The 16,046-nt window shown below is 51.0% G+C and overlaps 1 protein-coding gene across 3 annotated transcripts in view; it reads left to right on the top strand.

Annotated features, from left to right (window-relative positions):
* The window catches only part of KANK1 (KN motif and ankyrin repeat domains 1), a 251,644-nt gene that overhangs the window by 215,593 nt on the left and 20,005 nt on the right, over positions 1-16,046 (top strand). For all 3 annotated transcript variants that reach the window (XM_056106909.1, XM_056106908.1, XM_056106910.1), the window contains one exon: positions 290-2,959. In XM_056106909.1, the coding sequence (XP_055962884.1) occupies positions 290-2,959 (2,670 nt within the window). The remainder of the gene's footprint in view (positions 1-289; positions 2,960-16,046) is intronic.

Raw genomic sequence — 16,046 nt, 5'->3', positions numbered from 1 at the left:
TGCCGTGTGCTTGGGTCTTTACAATGGCTCTCATTACATTATATTCTTTTAACAGACTTTAGAGGACAAATGTGTCTGTGTTCATTCTCCCGGGGATAATGGAGGACACTGAATTTCCGAGGAGCTTATAAACTCACTCACCCAGCTGTTAAAACTGTTAGGTCCAGGATTAGCACATAGTCTGCCAACTCTTAAATCACACCACCTTGCCACAGATGCTAGTAGTTCTGCCCTTTCCGTGGGCTGCGTGGCGTTGTAATAATACTGTCCCTTTCTGTCTCCCCCGCAGGTAAAGCAGACACAGTTCTGAATGGAGACCATGACAAGGAGCAGAAAGACCCTTATTTTGTGGAGACCCCCTACGGGTATCAGCTGGACTTAGATTTCCTCAAATACGTGGATGACATACAGAAAGGAAACACCATCAAGAAACTGAACATCCAGAAAAGGCGGAAACCGTCTGTGCCATGCCGGGAAACGAGGGCCGCGGCCGGCCCGCCGGGGCTGTGGGCCTCCACTGAGTCTCTCTCATCCTCCAACAGCGATGAGAACAAGCAGTGCTCCGGCTTCCCACCAGCCAGAAGCCAAGCTACTTCCACGCCAGTCCTAAGACTCCCGGCCCCGCTAGAGACCTCGCCCACTTTTCTCACCATCCCAGAGAGCCGGCAGTTGCCACCCCCGTCACCCCAACTCCCAAAGCACAACCTGCATGTCACCAAGACGCTGATGGAGACGCGGAGGAGACTAGAACAGGAGCACATCAGCATGCAGGTGGCCCCGGGTGAGTTCCGAAGGCCCAGGCTGGCGAGTTTCGGGGGCCTGGGCTCCACCAGCTCGTTCTCCTCATATATGGGCTCTGGAAGCCACAATCCCCCCGCCATGCACCAGCTTCAGAACGGCTACCAGGGCAACGGGGACTACGGGGGCTATGCCGTGGCCCCTGCTACCACCTCCTCCATGGGGAGCTCCGTGCGTCACAGCCCCCTGAGCTCAGGCATCTCCACCCCGGTGACCAACGTGAGCCCCATGCACCTGCAGCACATCCGGGAGCAGATGGCCGTGGCCTTGAAACGCCTGAAGGAGCTGGAGGAGCAAGTGCGAACCATCCCCGTGCTCCAGGTCAAGATCTCCGTCTTACAAGAGGAGAAGAGGCAGCTGGCCTGCCAGCTGAAAAGCCAAAGAGCCGCAGCCCAGAACGACGCGTCTGGCGTGCGGAAACGGTCCTACAGCGCCGGCAACGCCTCCCAGCTGGACCAGCTGTCCAGGGTCCGCCGGCGTGGCGGGGAATTGTACATCGACTACGAGGAGGAGGAGATCGAGAGCGTGGAGCAGAGCACGCAGAGGATCAAGGAGTTCCGGCAGCTCACGGCAGACATGCAGGCCCTGGAGCAGAAAATCCAGGAGACCAGCTACGAGGCCGCCCCGGAGCTCAGGGCGAACGGGCAGGACCAGGCTCCCGAGTGCCGATCCGTGGCCGCGGGCCCGGATGAAGCCATGGACGACGTGGTCGTGTACCACAGGGGCTCCAGGGGCCGCCGGGATGCTGCTGTAGGGACAGCCCTCGAGTCGAGGGATCTGGGGGTCGGCGTGACCGAGGCCATGCTGGGAGTGACAACTGAAGCAGACAAGGAGATCGAACTGCAGCAGCAGACCATCGAAGCCCTGAAGGAGAAGATCTACCGCCTGGAGGTGCAGCTGAAGGAGACCACGCATGACAGGGAGATGACGAAACTCAAGCACGAGCTGCAGGCCGCCGGGTCCCGGACCAAAGTGGACAAAGCCGTCCAGGCCCAACCTCTTGTCTTCAGCAGGATGGTGGAGGCGGTGGTGCCCACCAGAGACCAGATGTCCGGGGAGCACGTCACCACGGTTGACGCGTGTGTGGGCGCCTCTGTGCCATCCCGCAGCGTGGGCGTCTCCTGCCAGCCTGACCGTTCCGAGCACAAAGCCGTGGGCCCCGCGCTGCCCATGGACGCCTGGGTCGTCAAGGAGAGGGTGGAAACGCATGACCGAGGGACCGGGAGGGCCCTGGAGACCTGCGAGAAGAGCGTGGGTGTGGAAGTCAGCTTCTGCGACACCAGCAGCAACACAGAGGAGCCGGTCGGCGGCCTGGCACAGCCTCAGACCCACCCGGACCTCCGGGACGTGCGCTCGGTCGGCTGCGGGGACTGCTCCGTGCAGGTGACCGTCCGGCCCCTGCAGGCGTGCACGTCCCGGGCCGTGGGCACAGAGGCCGTAGGCCAGGTGGAAGCGGCCGTCCTGGCCGTGCCCCGCACCGCCAGCCAGCACACCAGCACGGCCTCGACCCAGGCCGACCGTGCCACCAACACCGAGACGGCCACGCTGCGAGAGGCCTGCACCAGCACCGCCCTGAGCACGCAGGACAAGCAGACCAGCACCCAGGCCGCGGAGGTGCGGACGGTGGCCGTGGGAGAAGGCCGCGTGAGGGACGTCAGCCCCGCCGTGAAGACACGCTCCGTGGGGGTGGGAACGGTGCTCTCGGGCCAGGCTGGCTTCGACAGGCCGTCAGCGGCCAAGACCAAAGAGGCAGGGGTGGGTCAGATAAGCGTCAGTGACAACTATCTGGTGGGACTGAAGATGAGGACCATCGCCTGCGGGCCGCCCCCGCTGCCCGTGGGGCCCACCGCCAGCAGGAGGAGCGTGGGTGTGGGGGACCAGCCTGTCGGAGAGTGGCTCGGCGACCCTCAGCCCCCTCCCCCGCCGGGAATGGTGACGGGTTTGGATCACTACATCGAGCGTGTCCAGAAGCTCCTGGCAGAGCAGCAGACGCTGCTGGCCCAGAACTATAGCGAACTGGCAGAAGCCTTCGGGGAACCTCGTTCGCAGATCGGCTCCCTCAACTCACAGCTCATCAGCACCCTCTCGTCCATCAACTCCGTCATGAAATCGGCCAGTACCGAGGAACTGAGGAACGCCGACTTCACCAGAGCCAGCCTAGGTAAGGTCACTGGGAGAGGAGACGGGCGTTCTCAGGGATCTAGGGGGTGAGGAAGGATGGGGACAACGTATTCACAGGAGGAATGGGCTTTGGGCAACTGCTGAGACTTTTATCTTTGGGACTGGGAGAGAGAAAACTCCAGTACGGTAATGGTAGCATGGAGACCAAGAATGAAATCTGTAAGCAGCTCTGCGTCCTCTCTGGGATCGCCTCCTTGGCTTCTTTCTGGCTGAGAACTGGAGCTGGGAGAACCAGCCATGCAGGGTAGGCCGGCCTCACTTTTGCCCACTTGATCGTTTCTTCATTCCTTATCTATGTTCTCAATTGATACAGCGTGACTGTCACTGTCCTCCCGTTGTTCATCGATTTCGATTTGCTTGAGCGGGCACCAGTAACATCTCACAACAAATCGTGAGCCTTGTTGGTTACTGTGTTTGGCACATCGAATACGCCAAGGGGAGCTTGCCAGGCTTTGCCGTGCGGGCGAGATCCTCTCGGTAGCTTGCCGGGCTCTCCGAGAGGGGCGGAGGAATCTCAACTGGGTCGGTCGGGTGCGAGGCAAACGCCCTACCTGCTGTGCTGTCGCTCCAGTCCATACAGTGTGACATCACAAAAAAAGTAACATCCCATATTGTTTAACATGCTGGCTTAGAAAGGTGTTTTATGAGACACTTATGAGAGGAAAGTCACTCCACTCAATGAAGCATCTCAGCCAAGGGGACTGAACTCCAGCTCTGTAGTCAGCAGAGGTTTCAGAGAGCGTGGACCCAAAGCCGGGCAGAGCCCCTGGCCTCTCTCGGTGCTTATACTCCAGATGGGTGCAGGCAGCGAGCACTTCTCCTAGATGGTGATGGGTGGGGATGTGTGTTATCAAGAAAAGGCTCCCGTGTAGGACAGCAAGTGGTGGCCAGCACGGGGGGGTGCCTTTGAGACGAGAACGTTCCGGAAGGTCTCTCAAGGACCCTGGTGTGAGAGAAGAGAATCCTTCCTCCTTGTTCCTTTTATGTGGTGCTGACTTTTCCCTTTCGCATTGAGATTCTCTTGCTCATGGAGATTCCTGCTCAGCCCTGTTTCTTTCTAAATGGGAGCAGAGATGGGGGCTACAGTGGGCAGGACACTCGCCTTGCATGCAGACCACCCCCGTTCTATCCCCAACACCACATACAGTCCTCAAGCACCTCCAGAGTGATCCCTGAGCACAGAATGAATGAGAAGTCAACCCAGAGCGCCACCAGGTGTGATCCCCAAACAGAGGTAAATGTTTTCCATTCAAAAATGAATCAGTGGAAGCAAAGAAGTGGAGAAATCACCCTGGGAGATTTTTGTGACAGGTGACGCTTTCCCCCGTGAGACTAACTGAAAGCCCATTTCCCTTGCTCTCTGTTGCCTATGCACCCCGGCCTACCTGCTGCCAGCGAGATCGTCGCGTGGGTAGGGCACTCGCCTTGCACGCAGCCAACCCAGGTTCATGCCCAAGGTCCCCACAGAGCCCCGCTAGGAGTGATCGCTGAGCACAGAGCCAGGAGGAAGCCCTGAGCACTGCTGGGTGTGGCCTCGCTGTCTCGTCCTTTCATCCCGGAGCTGGCTCTGGATGTGGCTCTCCTGCTCTGAACCAGCGTGGCTCAGGGAGGGAGCCCCTCTTTCCGGCACCTCGTTGGTCAGATGGGATCAGAGGGGTTCCCCTCCCGGCTGCGCGTGTGTTCAGCCCGGGCGTGCAGCCAGCAGCGCGGGCCCCTCTTGGTGGCCTTGGTGGTGGCGGTGCCGCCAGCAGCGTTTCAAGTGTGGTTGCTGGTGTCAACATACCGCACGACAGTGTGAGGTTTACGGAGCTCTGAAGAACGAACATAGACTGGCTGGTACATGTGAAATGAAGACAGTGCCGCCCAAGATTTGTGTGGTGCACCGTGAGTAGAATTTTCTGAGAAAATGTACAGTGGAGTCTTTGAAAGCCTGCCTGTGCCCCTTGAAAGCCTAAAAGGGTGGTGCTGGAGATACCCCGAAATAGATGGTTTTTGCTCTCTTCTTCGGTGCTGAATTGGCATTCCTTCCCGGGGTCTGTGCTGGGAGACACATAGTCTGCAAGGCAAGAATAAAGGGTCCGGAGAGCGGCAGCTGATGTGTGCGGGGTTGCCTTTGGAAGTCCGACGAAGAGACAGACCAGGGGAGTCATTTTAGGTAAACAGGATTAAAATGACTTGTGGACCAAAGCAGTGCCTTCAGGAACTAAGAATATATGTCTGTTTCCACTTCTGTTTTAAAATCATGATGTCAGTTGGTGAAGCCAAAGACTTCCAGACACAGGCGGCAGAATGGATCAGCCACCAGAAAAGCCTTTTCCTGCCGTCCTTCCTCTGCCTCCCACCCCCAGACCGGGGTTTCTGTTTCACACGCTTGCCAGAAATACTCCACTGTACTACTGGAGTAATCAGCCCAACCCCCTAAGCACGGAGACAGGGAGAAAGTTTTGTCTGGCTGTTTGGGAGTGTTTCTTGGTCCGTTTCCAGGCACGCCGACATTCCACGCATCGCTGTTTAAATCTGACTCCACAAGTGGACACCTAATTCATCACCGAAAATGCATAAGAGCTACAATGTTTGTGAGCAGACCTTTAAATGTTTTCAACAGCTTTTACATGGTCCGTCAGGCCTGCCCTGCAGAGTGTCCGCGAAACCTTCTGAATATTTCTAGAATTCACGTTGCGTTTGTATTTCAAACACTTTGCTTTAGAATTCTAACTAAGGGATTTGGTAAGAAATGCCATCCGGGGCAGTCCGTTTTTGTTTCCTGATGTCTCTTAACCTGGGCTCAAAATTAAAGCAGCTTGGTGTAGAAAAGCAGAGATTTTTTCACACACAGAGCTGTCTATCAAAATGCCCTATGGATGGATCGCTGTAAACGCCACACAATATCGCACATGGCTCACACGGTCTAGAATATTTTTCCATGGCAAAAGGCATCCTAGAATATAGAAGGGCATTCATTTCCAACTTTTTTCTCCAGATAAAGCAGTGAGGAATTGGGGGCTTGACTTCCCCCCCCCTCCAGAAGTATAGATAAATATATTATTGTTTATTTGGACCTATGCAAACAAAACAAGACAGTTGGTTTAGACTCTGCAGACAGACATTCTGGGTTTGAATTCTCTCTCTGCCACTGGGACAGTTTTTCTTTGTTCCTTCGCAAGATTGAAATAAAGATCTAGTGACTCGATAAGAATAAAACATTGGAAATGGTCTGCAGAGCACAGGCGCTCAGTCAAGTCTGGCTCTCCTTGCTGTGACTGCTCTCGGCACCTCCAGATATGGAAATGTAGATAGGAGACAAGTGGCCACACAGAATCGTAGAAACATTCTGTGCTTGTAATCTTAAATTTTTCTTTTCATTATTCACTCTGGGTATTGCTTCTCCCCTTCCCATAATGATCACGCCTTTTCCAATCAGTAATTAGTTAAGATTTCTTCAGTCGAGAGACTTAAAAGAGAAAACAGAGTTAGAGTCAAGTCATCAGTAACTCAAAATCTGTGTCAAAGCTAAAAAATTTTAAAAATTTAAATTGACTTGGCTCTATTTATACCTAATTCATGCAATTCCCTTTAGTTTTTCCAGAATTTAAGATTTGATGGGTGGCAATTTTTTTTTATAATGCAAAAGAGTGCCGTTCTTTTTTCTTTTCTTTCTTCTTCTTCTTTTTTTTTTTTAAGCAATATCACATGCCTGAAACCGGCCTCTTAAAATCATCACATTGGAATATCTATTCATAACAAATGAACAGTTCAAAAAAGAATAAAATCATGAAGCCCTCCCACATGCGTCCGCATGCTCTCAGGAGGTAGCCTGGGGCCAGAGGGGGGAGAATGTGTGTGTGTGGAACTCTAAATTCTAGAGACACGCTTGTTTTTAAAACAAAATTTGGTGCCTGCACATCCTGTGTACTTTTCATTTAAAACATTGCAAGTATTTTTTTTTAAAGATTTAAAAGGCATAATTTGATGCAGCTGGAACTTGGGGGTGACCCCTGAAGTGTTCTATAAAGTATTTTTCACTTGCATGCAATTTTTCATACACATAATTATTTTTCATGAAATAAAAATGGTGAGAGCAAATACATTTAGGTTATCACAGAGCTTGGGGGGCGGGGGGAAGTGTTTGTTTTTCCTACAGAGCAGTTGAGTTATTTTGATTTGAGAAGTGTGTTGTTTTGGGGTTTTGGGGTTTGTTTGTTTGTTTGTATTCCTTATTAGAGAGAAGACAGAGCAAAGGAAACTCTAGACAAGTAACCTGCAGTTAAAAATACTCTTAAAATATATAACAGTCTCTGAATAACATAAACAAAACTCTAACAGTAGAATTCAACTGCCTGTCACGTGGTTTTATAGAAAACTCATCTTCCCTGCTATAAAAGAACTGCTTTTTAATTCAGTTTCCATATTTGTCCTGTCAGTTATCTTGGGTTTGTTAAAAAGTTTATGAACTTGAGGTCATTTCCATAATTGTAGAAGCAATTTTGCTTACAGTGGTAAGAGCCAAAAATAAGTCAGTGAAATCATTACAGATTCTAGTTAGCTTTCTCCTAATTCCGTTTTTCTGCCGTTTTTTGATCACCCTTGGGACCAATGCTCCATGCGCATCAAACTGATGGAAATACTGTTTGTGGAGCCCTGCCGAGCCTCGTGGAAGGCCTCTGGCCTGCACGTCCCAGAGCTGACTCCTGGCACTGGCTGTGCAGGAATGTGCAGGCTCACTTCAGAAGGAGGTCGGAGCCGCCTCGTCCGGCGTAATGAGAGGGTTGGATTCGATTTTTCTTGCTTGAGGCGTCTTCTGCAGACTCGCTCTATAAAAGGAGCTCTGCGCCAGGGTGCTCATCGGATTCAGCTGGGAGACTTTTTTGTTTTGTTTTGTTTTTAATTTTTAATAGTGAGACATCATGAGGTGCAGTTGCAGACTTACACATTTTTGTGCTTGGGTTTCAATTATACAATGATCGAGTACCCATCCCTCCACCAGTGCCCATTTCCCACCACCACGGATCCCAGTATCCCTCCCATCCCCCATCCCCCCATTCCACCCTGCCTCTGTGCTTTTATGCTCCCCAAACGCATAGATTTCCTGCAATCACCCACTACCCCACACACATAGGCCCTGCCCCACCCGCTTCCATAAGGCAGGCCCGGGCCCTAATTCGGGAGAAGAATCCTTGAGACCAGCAGCCTTCGTTCGAGTCAGGCATGTGAGTCCTGAGTTCCGAGTTCCATCAATAATTTTGCTTTTGGAACCTGGGGTGAAGAAAAGGGCATAATCTTGATGAGCTTCTCCAAAGGAAGAACCGAGCATCTTAATGATGGAAACTACCCATGAGGGAACCATCTGGGACACCGGAGGAAGCCCTCCAGTCCCGCGGAAAGTGTGTTATAAAGATTGTTTCTCTGCCCACCTCCTTGGAGAGCCCTTGAGGGGGCTTTTGTGTGACACCCTGAAGTGTTTAGTTTGGGGCCACAGCTAGTGTTGCCCAGGGCTTACTGCACAGCACTCAGAGATCATTTCTGGCGGGGCTGGGGGGCACTTATGTGGTACTGGGGGGGTCAAACCCGGATCAAGGCAAGCACGTTCACATCTGTGCGCTCTGTCTCTCTGTCTCGGTCTCTCTCTGTGTCTCTGTCTCTGTCTCTCTCTCTCTCTCTCCCTCTCTCTGCAGCGCACAAGTTTTAATATTTTAAGGAAAAACCTTCATCTTTTGAACTAGGTCTGAGTGAGATGCATGTGCACTGTGGGAGAGGGTGTTGGCTCGGACCCATTCAGCCCAAGATAAGCTGCTTGCTTGTCTCTAGCTAAGGCCGCCAGCCGATGAGTCATTTTCAAAACGCCCCGGGTCCAGTCTCTAATGACAGAGGTTATTCTGGATACCGGACAGTGGTTACCACTGCTTATTTTTCCTCCTAACAGCAAGCCTTTCATGACTTCTCTCGTTGGCTGCCACCCCTTGCTCTGCGCCGGTCCGTTGATAGCTACGCACTGAGGGGTCACTCTACATAGGCCTCGGGGGTGTTGTAACAAGGGGAGATCTTAAGGGAAGTATGTCTCACAGGACTTACAGTGCCTTTGAAAAATCAAACATGGGTGTCAGAAATATGAGTGGGAATAGCCTGTGCTGGTATTTGCTCAACACCAAATAAGATGCCAAACGCAGTGCGAGAGTTCAGCGTGCTCTGAGCCTAGGGAGAAGAAGGGTTTGGGGGGGGGGCTAGATGCATCTGGAAAATCACAAGGCACTTCTTCACCCAACCTTGGTTAATACAGCCTGTCAAAGTGAGTTTTCTAGGTCAGGGCTGGGGATCTTGTATAATTAAATGTGGGCGGGGTTGTGGTGAGAGAGAATCTGCTCAATCGTGTATCCACACGGCGTTTTGATTTCCGAGTGTCTACTTTTAGACACATTTGTCATATCTGTTTAATGGGTTCCCAGGAGGATTTTAAAATCGCCCGAGAATGGGAGGCGGGGCTTGACTGTTTAACTTTTGATCTCAAGATTCTGTTAACACGGTGGCCACCATGTATTATTGGCACTCAGAGAGTTCTGAGGGGTGATTCTTGGAACAGGAAGGGAATTCTCCCGCCTCCATCAAAACCACATGCAGTCCTCACCCCACTCCCAATTTTTTTTTTAAAAAGAAACTATCCCCCCCAAAAAAGGCATTTCTTTATGAATGGTTTCTACTGTCTATTCCCGAAACCAGAATTTGGGGTGATTCATACTCAAGCCCTTTTTTCCTGAAGGAAAAACAAAGTATTGTTTTAGATTCCTTTGAATTTTTAGCTGTACTTTGAGAAAATACACAAACAGTTGAGTGGTCTGGGTATTTTCACATAATAAACCAGAAATTGGTCTTCTCCTGGGGTAGGATGGCAGAGGCACATTTAATGGCACTCAGGGGACCTGGGATTGAACCCGGGACTCCCTCCTGCAGTGCATGTGCTCTACCCCTTTGAACCATCTTCTCAGCCCCTCCTACCACTTTGAAAAATAAGCTTGATAAATATTCCTTTAAAAACAGCCAAGGATCCAGGCACGTGGTTCAAGTGTCAGAGCACATGCCTTGCTTGTACAAGGTCCTTGGTTTGAGACCTGGTTCTGTCATGAACCCCCCGCCCCCAACATATTTAGAAAACACAGTAATAGAAAAAATATCAAATCAGGGTGACTGACAGAAAATTTAGCACAGTAACGTTGTTAATTAGTTGACCGCGTTGTTTATAGTGCATTTTCAGAAAGCATTTTATTTGATCAGTCCAATTGGAACATGTGAACAGAGCAATTTTTAAAACTCCTTCTGAGGGGCCGGAGGATTGTGTAGTGGTTAAGGCAAGTTTCCTTGCATACAGCTGACCCAGGTTTGATCCTCAGCGTCTTATATGGCCCCCGGAGCACTGCCAGGAGTGATTCCTGAGTGCCGAGCCAGGGGTAAGCCCTGAGCATTGCCAGGTGTGACCCAAAAAAAGGATCCATTTGAACACATTTTGGCAATCAGATTTCTCATAATGTAGGGAGACACATTTCTAGATAACACCAACGCTCGTCTAGGTAGATAAGTGCCACAGAGTTTGAAATTGAAATCGAAATCTCTTCAAAATCTTATTCAACTCTATTTTTCATTCAATTACCTTTCTTACAAAACTGTTTGCTTTTGCCTTAAACTGACAAAAGTGTGGGATTTTAGGGCTGGAGCGATAGCACTGCGGGTAGGGCGTTTGCCTTGCACGTAGCTGACCCGGGTTCGATTCCCAGCATCCCATATAGTCCCCCGAGCACCACCAGGAGTAATTCCTGAATGCAGGGCCAGGAGTAACCCCTGTGCATCGCTGGGTGTGACCCAAAATGCAAAAAATAGATAAAAGTGTGGGTTTCTATTTTGTTGGTTTTCAGTATAGTTCACTTTCTCGGATTATCCATACATTACATGCTAAGTGTGCCTCAGAACTAGAATTAACATTTCAAAGATAGTCGTGTTTTCTCTAGTCCTATGATTTCTCTGTCACTTGCGGCCTCTGACCTCACTAATACGATCAAGTCATAAAATGAGGCCATGCATGATTGGTGTTAAGGCCACTCTTAACAACCAAAGATTTTGCAGTTACCATGGGAGTGACCCACTCCCCTGCCCCCCATCTCCATCTCCTCTCCCCACAGTTCCTCCTGGTGGAAGCTTTGCTCCCTTGACCCAGGTGCCAGGATTCTGCAGGTGCTCTGTGATTGCTAATCTCCCATTCACTGTTGCCCGTGAATTTCTACTGCTAGTGGTTCACACTCATTCCTAAGAATTCACGTGGTCCGGGTTGACAGATTTAAACCACCAGAGAAAAGCATAAGCTCTTATTTGCAGAAGTCAGATTTTATATTGATTCATTTAAATTCAGTAATCACTGTCTACATAGAAAGATCACTGAAAGGAGCTTGTAAGCAAACAAACAGAAAATACCACTGGTACTTAAGCACTTCTGCAGTTCATTGTAGTTTTTTGGTTTTGGTTTTGTGGCCACACCAGCGGTGTTCAGGGCTTCCTCCTGGCCCTGTGCTCACGGATTACTCCTGGTGGGCTCAGGGGACCATATGTGGTGAAAGGAATTGAACCATGAATCAAATCATCATTGCATGCAAGTACCCACTGTACTATATTTCTGGCCGCAGTTCACTGTATTTTTTTTTTTTTTGGTCACACCCAACAGGCTTTTTCCTAGCTCTGCATTCAGGGATCACTCCTGGCAGGCTCGGAGGACTATATGGGATGCTGGGGATCAATCCTGAGTCATGCAGGGCAAGCACCCTTTCTTCTGTGCTATTTCCCTCATTGCACTTTCAAATGATACACTCCAGGGTCTGAAGCAGCAGAGCACTTGTATCCAAGGTCATGAGTTCAGTCTCTGACACCATGTGGCCCCGTCCTCACGGTGCTATGAAGTGTGGCCCCGGTGGACCCCAGCCACAAGACATCAGCCCCACATCCTTACTTAAGAAATGGAACCCCCTGCCCCACGTCAGGCCATCTGAGGGGCAGCAGGGCTGATCTTAGTTCTGTGGGTGAGCTGACTTTGCCTTCGTGGCTGTACCTGTGCTACTTGACCCAGTGGTCACTAGTGCATACATCTGCCCAAATGTCCTTTCTCACCACAAAGGGTCTTTCTGATGTTCAGGCCATTATGCATGAGCCACTCAAGACCAGCCCCTTGCAGCGCCGTCTGAAAAACTTTTGGGGGCAAAAAAAGGAGACCAACACAGTCCCTCTGGTTTCAGGAAAGTAGAGAACTTTCTAACACGAACACTAAGCGGACTTTGCCTTGCCAGTGAGTGCAGCAAAAGCCCCGTGACTATCAGTGAAACTGCAGATACACACGGAAGGTTTTCTGGGGCCTGGCACTGAGGGCACTGTGTGTAGGAGTAACGCTGCATGGCCAGGTGGGCTGGATGGACCTACGCCCTCCTGGTGGAGACTCGGGAAACTCAGAAATCAGGGCTGGACATATTTTGGTCTGGGAGCTCTTTCTTTCTCTCTTTCTTTCTTTCTTTCTTTCTTTCTTTTTAATTTTTATTAGTGAGACACCGTGAGGTGCAAAGACTTACACCTTAAGGGTAAGTCTTTGTAGACTTACAAAGTTTTGTGCTTGGGTTTCAGTTATACAATGATCGAGTTCCCATCCCTCCACCAGTGCCCATTTCCCACCACCACGGATCCCTCCCACCCCCCATCCCCCCATCCCACCCTGCCTCTGTGGCAGGGCATTCCCTTTTGTTCTCTCTCTCCTTTTGGGTGTTGTGGTCTGCAAAAGAGGCATTGAGTGGCAATCATGTTTGGTCTATAGTCTACTTTCAGCATGCCTCTCCCATCCTGGGAGGATCCTCCCAACACCCTTTATTTGGTGAGGGGAGCTCGTTCTTCAAGAGGAGTGGAATCAGTGGGCGCATCGTTGAGTCCAGGCCTTAAAGAGAGGCCGGGTAGAAGCACTGGGAATGATGCTGACATTCCCTGCATGCAGGAGAGTCTAGTAAAGAAGGGGACAGGGATAGAAGTGATTCAGTCACTTCCACACACTGAAAGAGCCAAGAGTAGGTGGAGTGGGGCAGTTCATCTTCCTCAGGGAAGAGAGCTCTGTCCATCTCCGTGCTAAAGGCCCCTTAAGTGCCCGTGTGAGGCAGTACTCCCTGAAAGTCCCAGTTTATGGGACCAGGGATTAACTCAGGGGCAGAGTGCATGCTTTGCATGTGAAAAACCCCAGTTTATGAACACAGCAACGAATAACGCATATGAAACACCCCACCCCCGGCAGACCTCCCACCTCCTCCCACCAACCCCAGTTTGCAGAACAGGCAAGGTGCAAAGTGGTTGCGTCCCCCTGGAGAGACTGTCAGGAAAAGGGCAGGAAAAGGGATTTATGGGCTTCCCATTAGATGTGTTTTGTATCTAATAAGGGAGATTACATGGACGTCTCCATTTACCAAAATTCACCAGACTTGACTCTTAAGCTGGATCTGGTTTTATTGTATATAAGCCAGACTTCAGTTTTTAAAGTGTAGTCTTGGGCTGGAGCGATAGCACAGCGGGTAGGGGGTTTGCCTTGCACGCGACCGACCCAAGTTCGATTCCTCCGCCCCTCTTGGAGAGCCCGGCCAACTACCGAGAGTATCTCGCCCGCATGGCAAAGCCTGGCAAGCTACCCGTGACATATTCGATATTCCAGACACAGTAACAACAAGTCTCACAATGTTACTGGGCCTACTCGAGCAAATCATGAACAACGGGAGGACAGTGACAGTGACAGTCTTGGGGTTGAAGGGGATGGGCAAAGGCTAGCTTCCGGCTTTTTGCTCAGGGGTTACTTCTGGCTCTGTGAGCCTTGAGAGCTTTGTACTATCTCTCTGTCCCCTAAAAGTAGTTGTTTCAAAAGGAATTCTGCATGCCAACACTGTTACTGACAGCTTTGTAAACCACCGTGCCTAAATATTTTTTAAATGATTTTCATTTATTTTGACCAAGAACGATAGCAGGGCAAGAGAGCTGGCCCGCAGTGCTGGTATGCGTGACTGGCATGCTCAAGGTCCTGAGTTCGAGCTCCAGCACTGCACGGGACCCACCAAACACCACCAGGTGTGCCAGGCTGTGGGGCCAGAACAGCACCACATCACAGGACCCCAGAACTGCTGGACCAAGTACTGCATGGCACTAGCCCCTAGCACCTCTGAGGTAGACCCCCCAAAAATAAGTAATGACAAAGGGGGTCTGGGAAGCTAGCTCGGGACTAACGGGTGGGCACCCTGCAGCCTTTCGTGTCCACGGGCCTCTCTCTGTTATCCTTGTATCTCCCAGTCCCCGTGACTGGTCCTTGGCACCTCCATGTTGTCTGTCCCTGGGGGTCAGCTGTCAAACTCAGCCTCAGCCCTTTGCACACTGCTTTTTGGACCCTTATAGAAGAAAACATTTTCCCTTTATTTACTTTTTTTTTTCCTGATTGCTCAGAGGTCACTCCTGGCACTACTGAGGGACCATATGTGGTGCCAGAGAGGAAACCAAGGTTTGCCACCTGCAAGGCAAGTGCCTGTCCCCTCTACTATCTCACCAGCTCCATTGTTGGTTCTGAAGAAGGAAAATGCATAGCAAAAGTGTTTCTCTAGAACAAGAGTTCCCGCACTCAGAAATTAACTCCTGAGATGTTCTGGGTGTTATCGATGAAGAGGGTGTTGCCAGCTGACCCAGGTTCGATTCCCAGCATCCCATCTGGTCCCCTGAGCACCACCAGGAGTAACTCCTGAGTGCAGAGCTAGGAGGAACCCCTGTGCATCGCCGGGTATGACCCAAAAAAAGCAAAAAATAAATTAAAAAAAGGAAGTTCTAGGGGCCAGAGCCACAGTACAGCAGGGAGGGCACTTGCCTTGCCTGGGTTCAATCACTGCATTGTCCCTCAAGCCCACCAGGAGTGATCCCTGAGTGCAGAGCCAGGAGTAAGCCCTGAGCTAAGTCACGTGTAGCCGAAGGGTGTTGCCCTCTTCATCGATAAATGATGATCAGTGCCTTGTTTACTTTGCTTAGAATGACACAAGACCATCCGAATGTGCTGTACTCTTGGGGGACAGACACAGCAGACGATGAGGCATTAAGTATTAAGGGAAGGCAGCTTTCAGCACAGAAGAGGGCGGTGGTTTCGTCAGCAGTCAGCCCCCTGGGGCTCCTGCCAAAGGCACCTGCACAGCTGAAGGAGGACGCGCACTTTTGGCAACGAGAGCACTAGAGGATGTTCACGGAATTCAAAAGCGTTGGTTCCCGTCCAGCTCTGTGTCCCCAGGCAAGTCGCCGAAACTACCTAGCCTGCAGAATTCTCAGCGTGGCTGGATGAGAATGAAAATTTAGATGAACTCCAAAGTCTAACTTGGAACATTTTGCCTCCCTCCACCCTTTTTTATTAGAGTGGCGGTGTGTGAAACCAGTAGTTTCCAAACCAGACCTCAAAGCATCAAAGTCTTTTGAGGATGGTCAGCCGAAAGTCAGAAGTGCTGGCACCTGGCCCCCTCCAGACCCATGGAGTGACCGTCTGGCTAATGCTTAGAATTTGCATTTTAGCACACAGCATACATATTTCTTGTATTGTTTTGTTTTGTTTTGGAAGGGAGGGTCAGGGGGCTCTCAGTTAGTGGTCAGGAGGTCCAATGGCCCCACTGGTTATTGTCCTCCAGTTGGGCCATCAATTCAGACAAGGGCCAGAGGCTGTGATACTGCTCGGGCCCTGCAGTGCCAGGGGGTGCGGGGAGGTGGGAAGGGGGCTTCAGGACTGCAACTGGCAATGCTCAGGGCACCCTGGGGTGCCAGGAACCAAACTCAGGCACGTGCATGCCCCCTAGATAATTCTGTGAATGGTGGCATTGAGGGTTCCGGCATCATTCTTTTTACTTCTACAGTCAGTCGGGTGGGTTCCTATCCTGAGGCTGCCCAAGGCTAGAACTCATGCTTGCCTGCAGGCAGTCCAGATTTGCTGCCCAGTACTGCGAGGAAAATCCCCCTACCCCTGAGCCTGCCCTGGGCATCGCCACAGGCCACCACCTCCCGTGGCC

The sequence above is a fragment of the Sorex fumeus genome, unplaced genomic scaffold (assembly GCF_029834395.1).
Source record: "Sorex fumeus unplaced genomic scaffold, SorFum_2.1 ptg000149l, whole genome shotgun sequence".
NCBI classification, from domain to species: domain Eukaryota; kingdom Metazoa; phylum Chordata; class Mammalia; order Eulipotyphla; family Soricidae; genus Sorex; species Sorex fumeus.
Note: the sequence above shows the minus strand (reverse complement) of the source record. Positions and strands in the feature narration are given on the sequence as shown.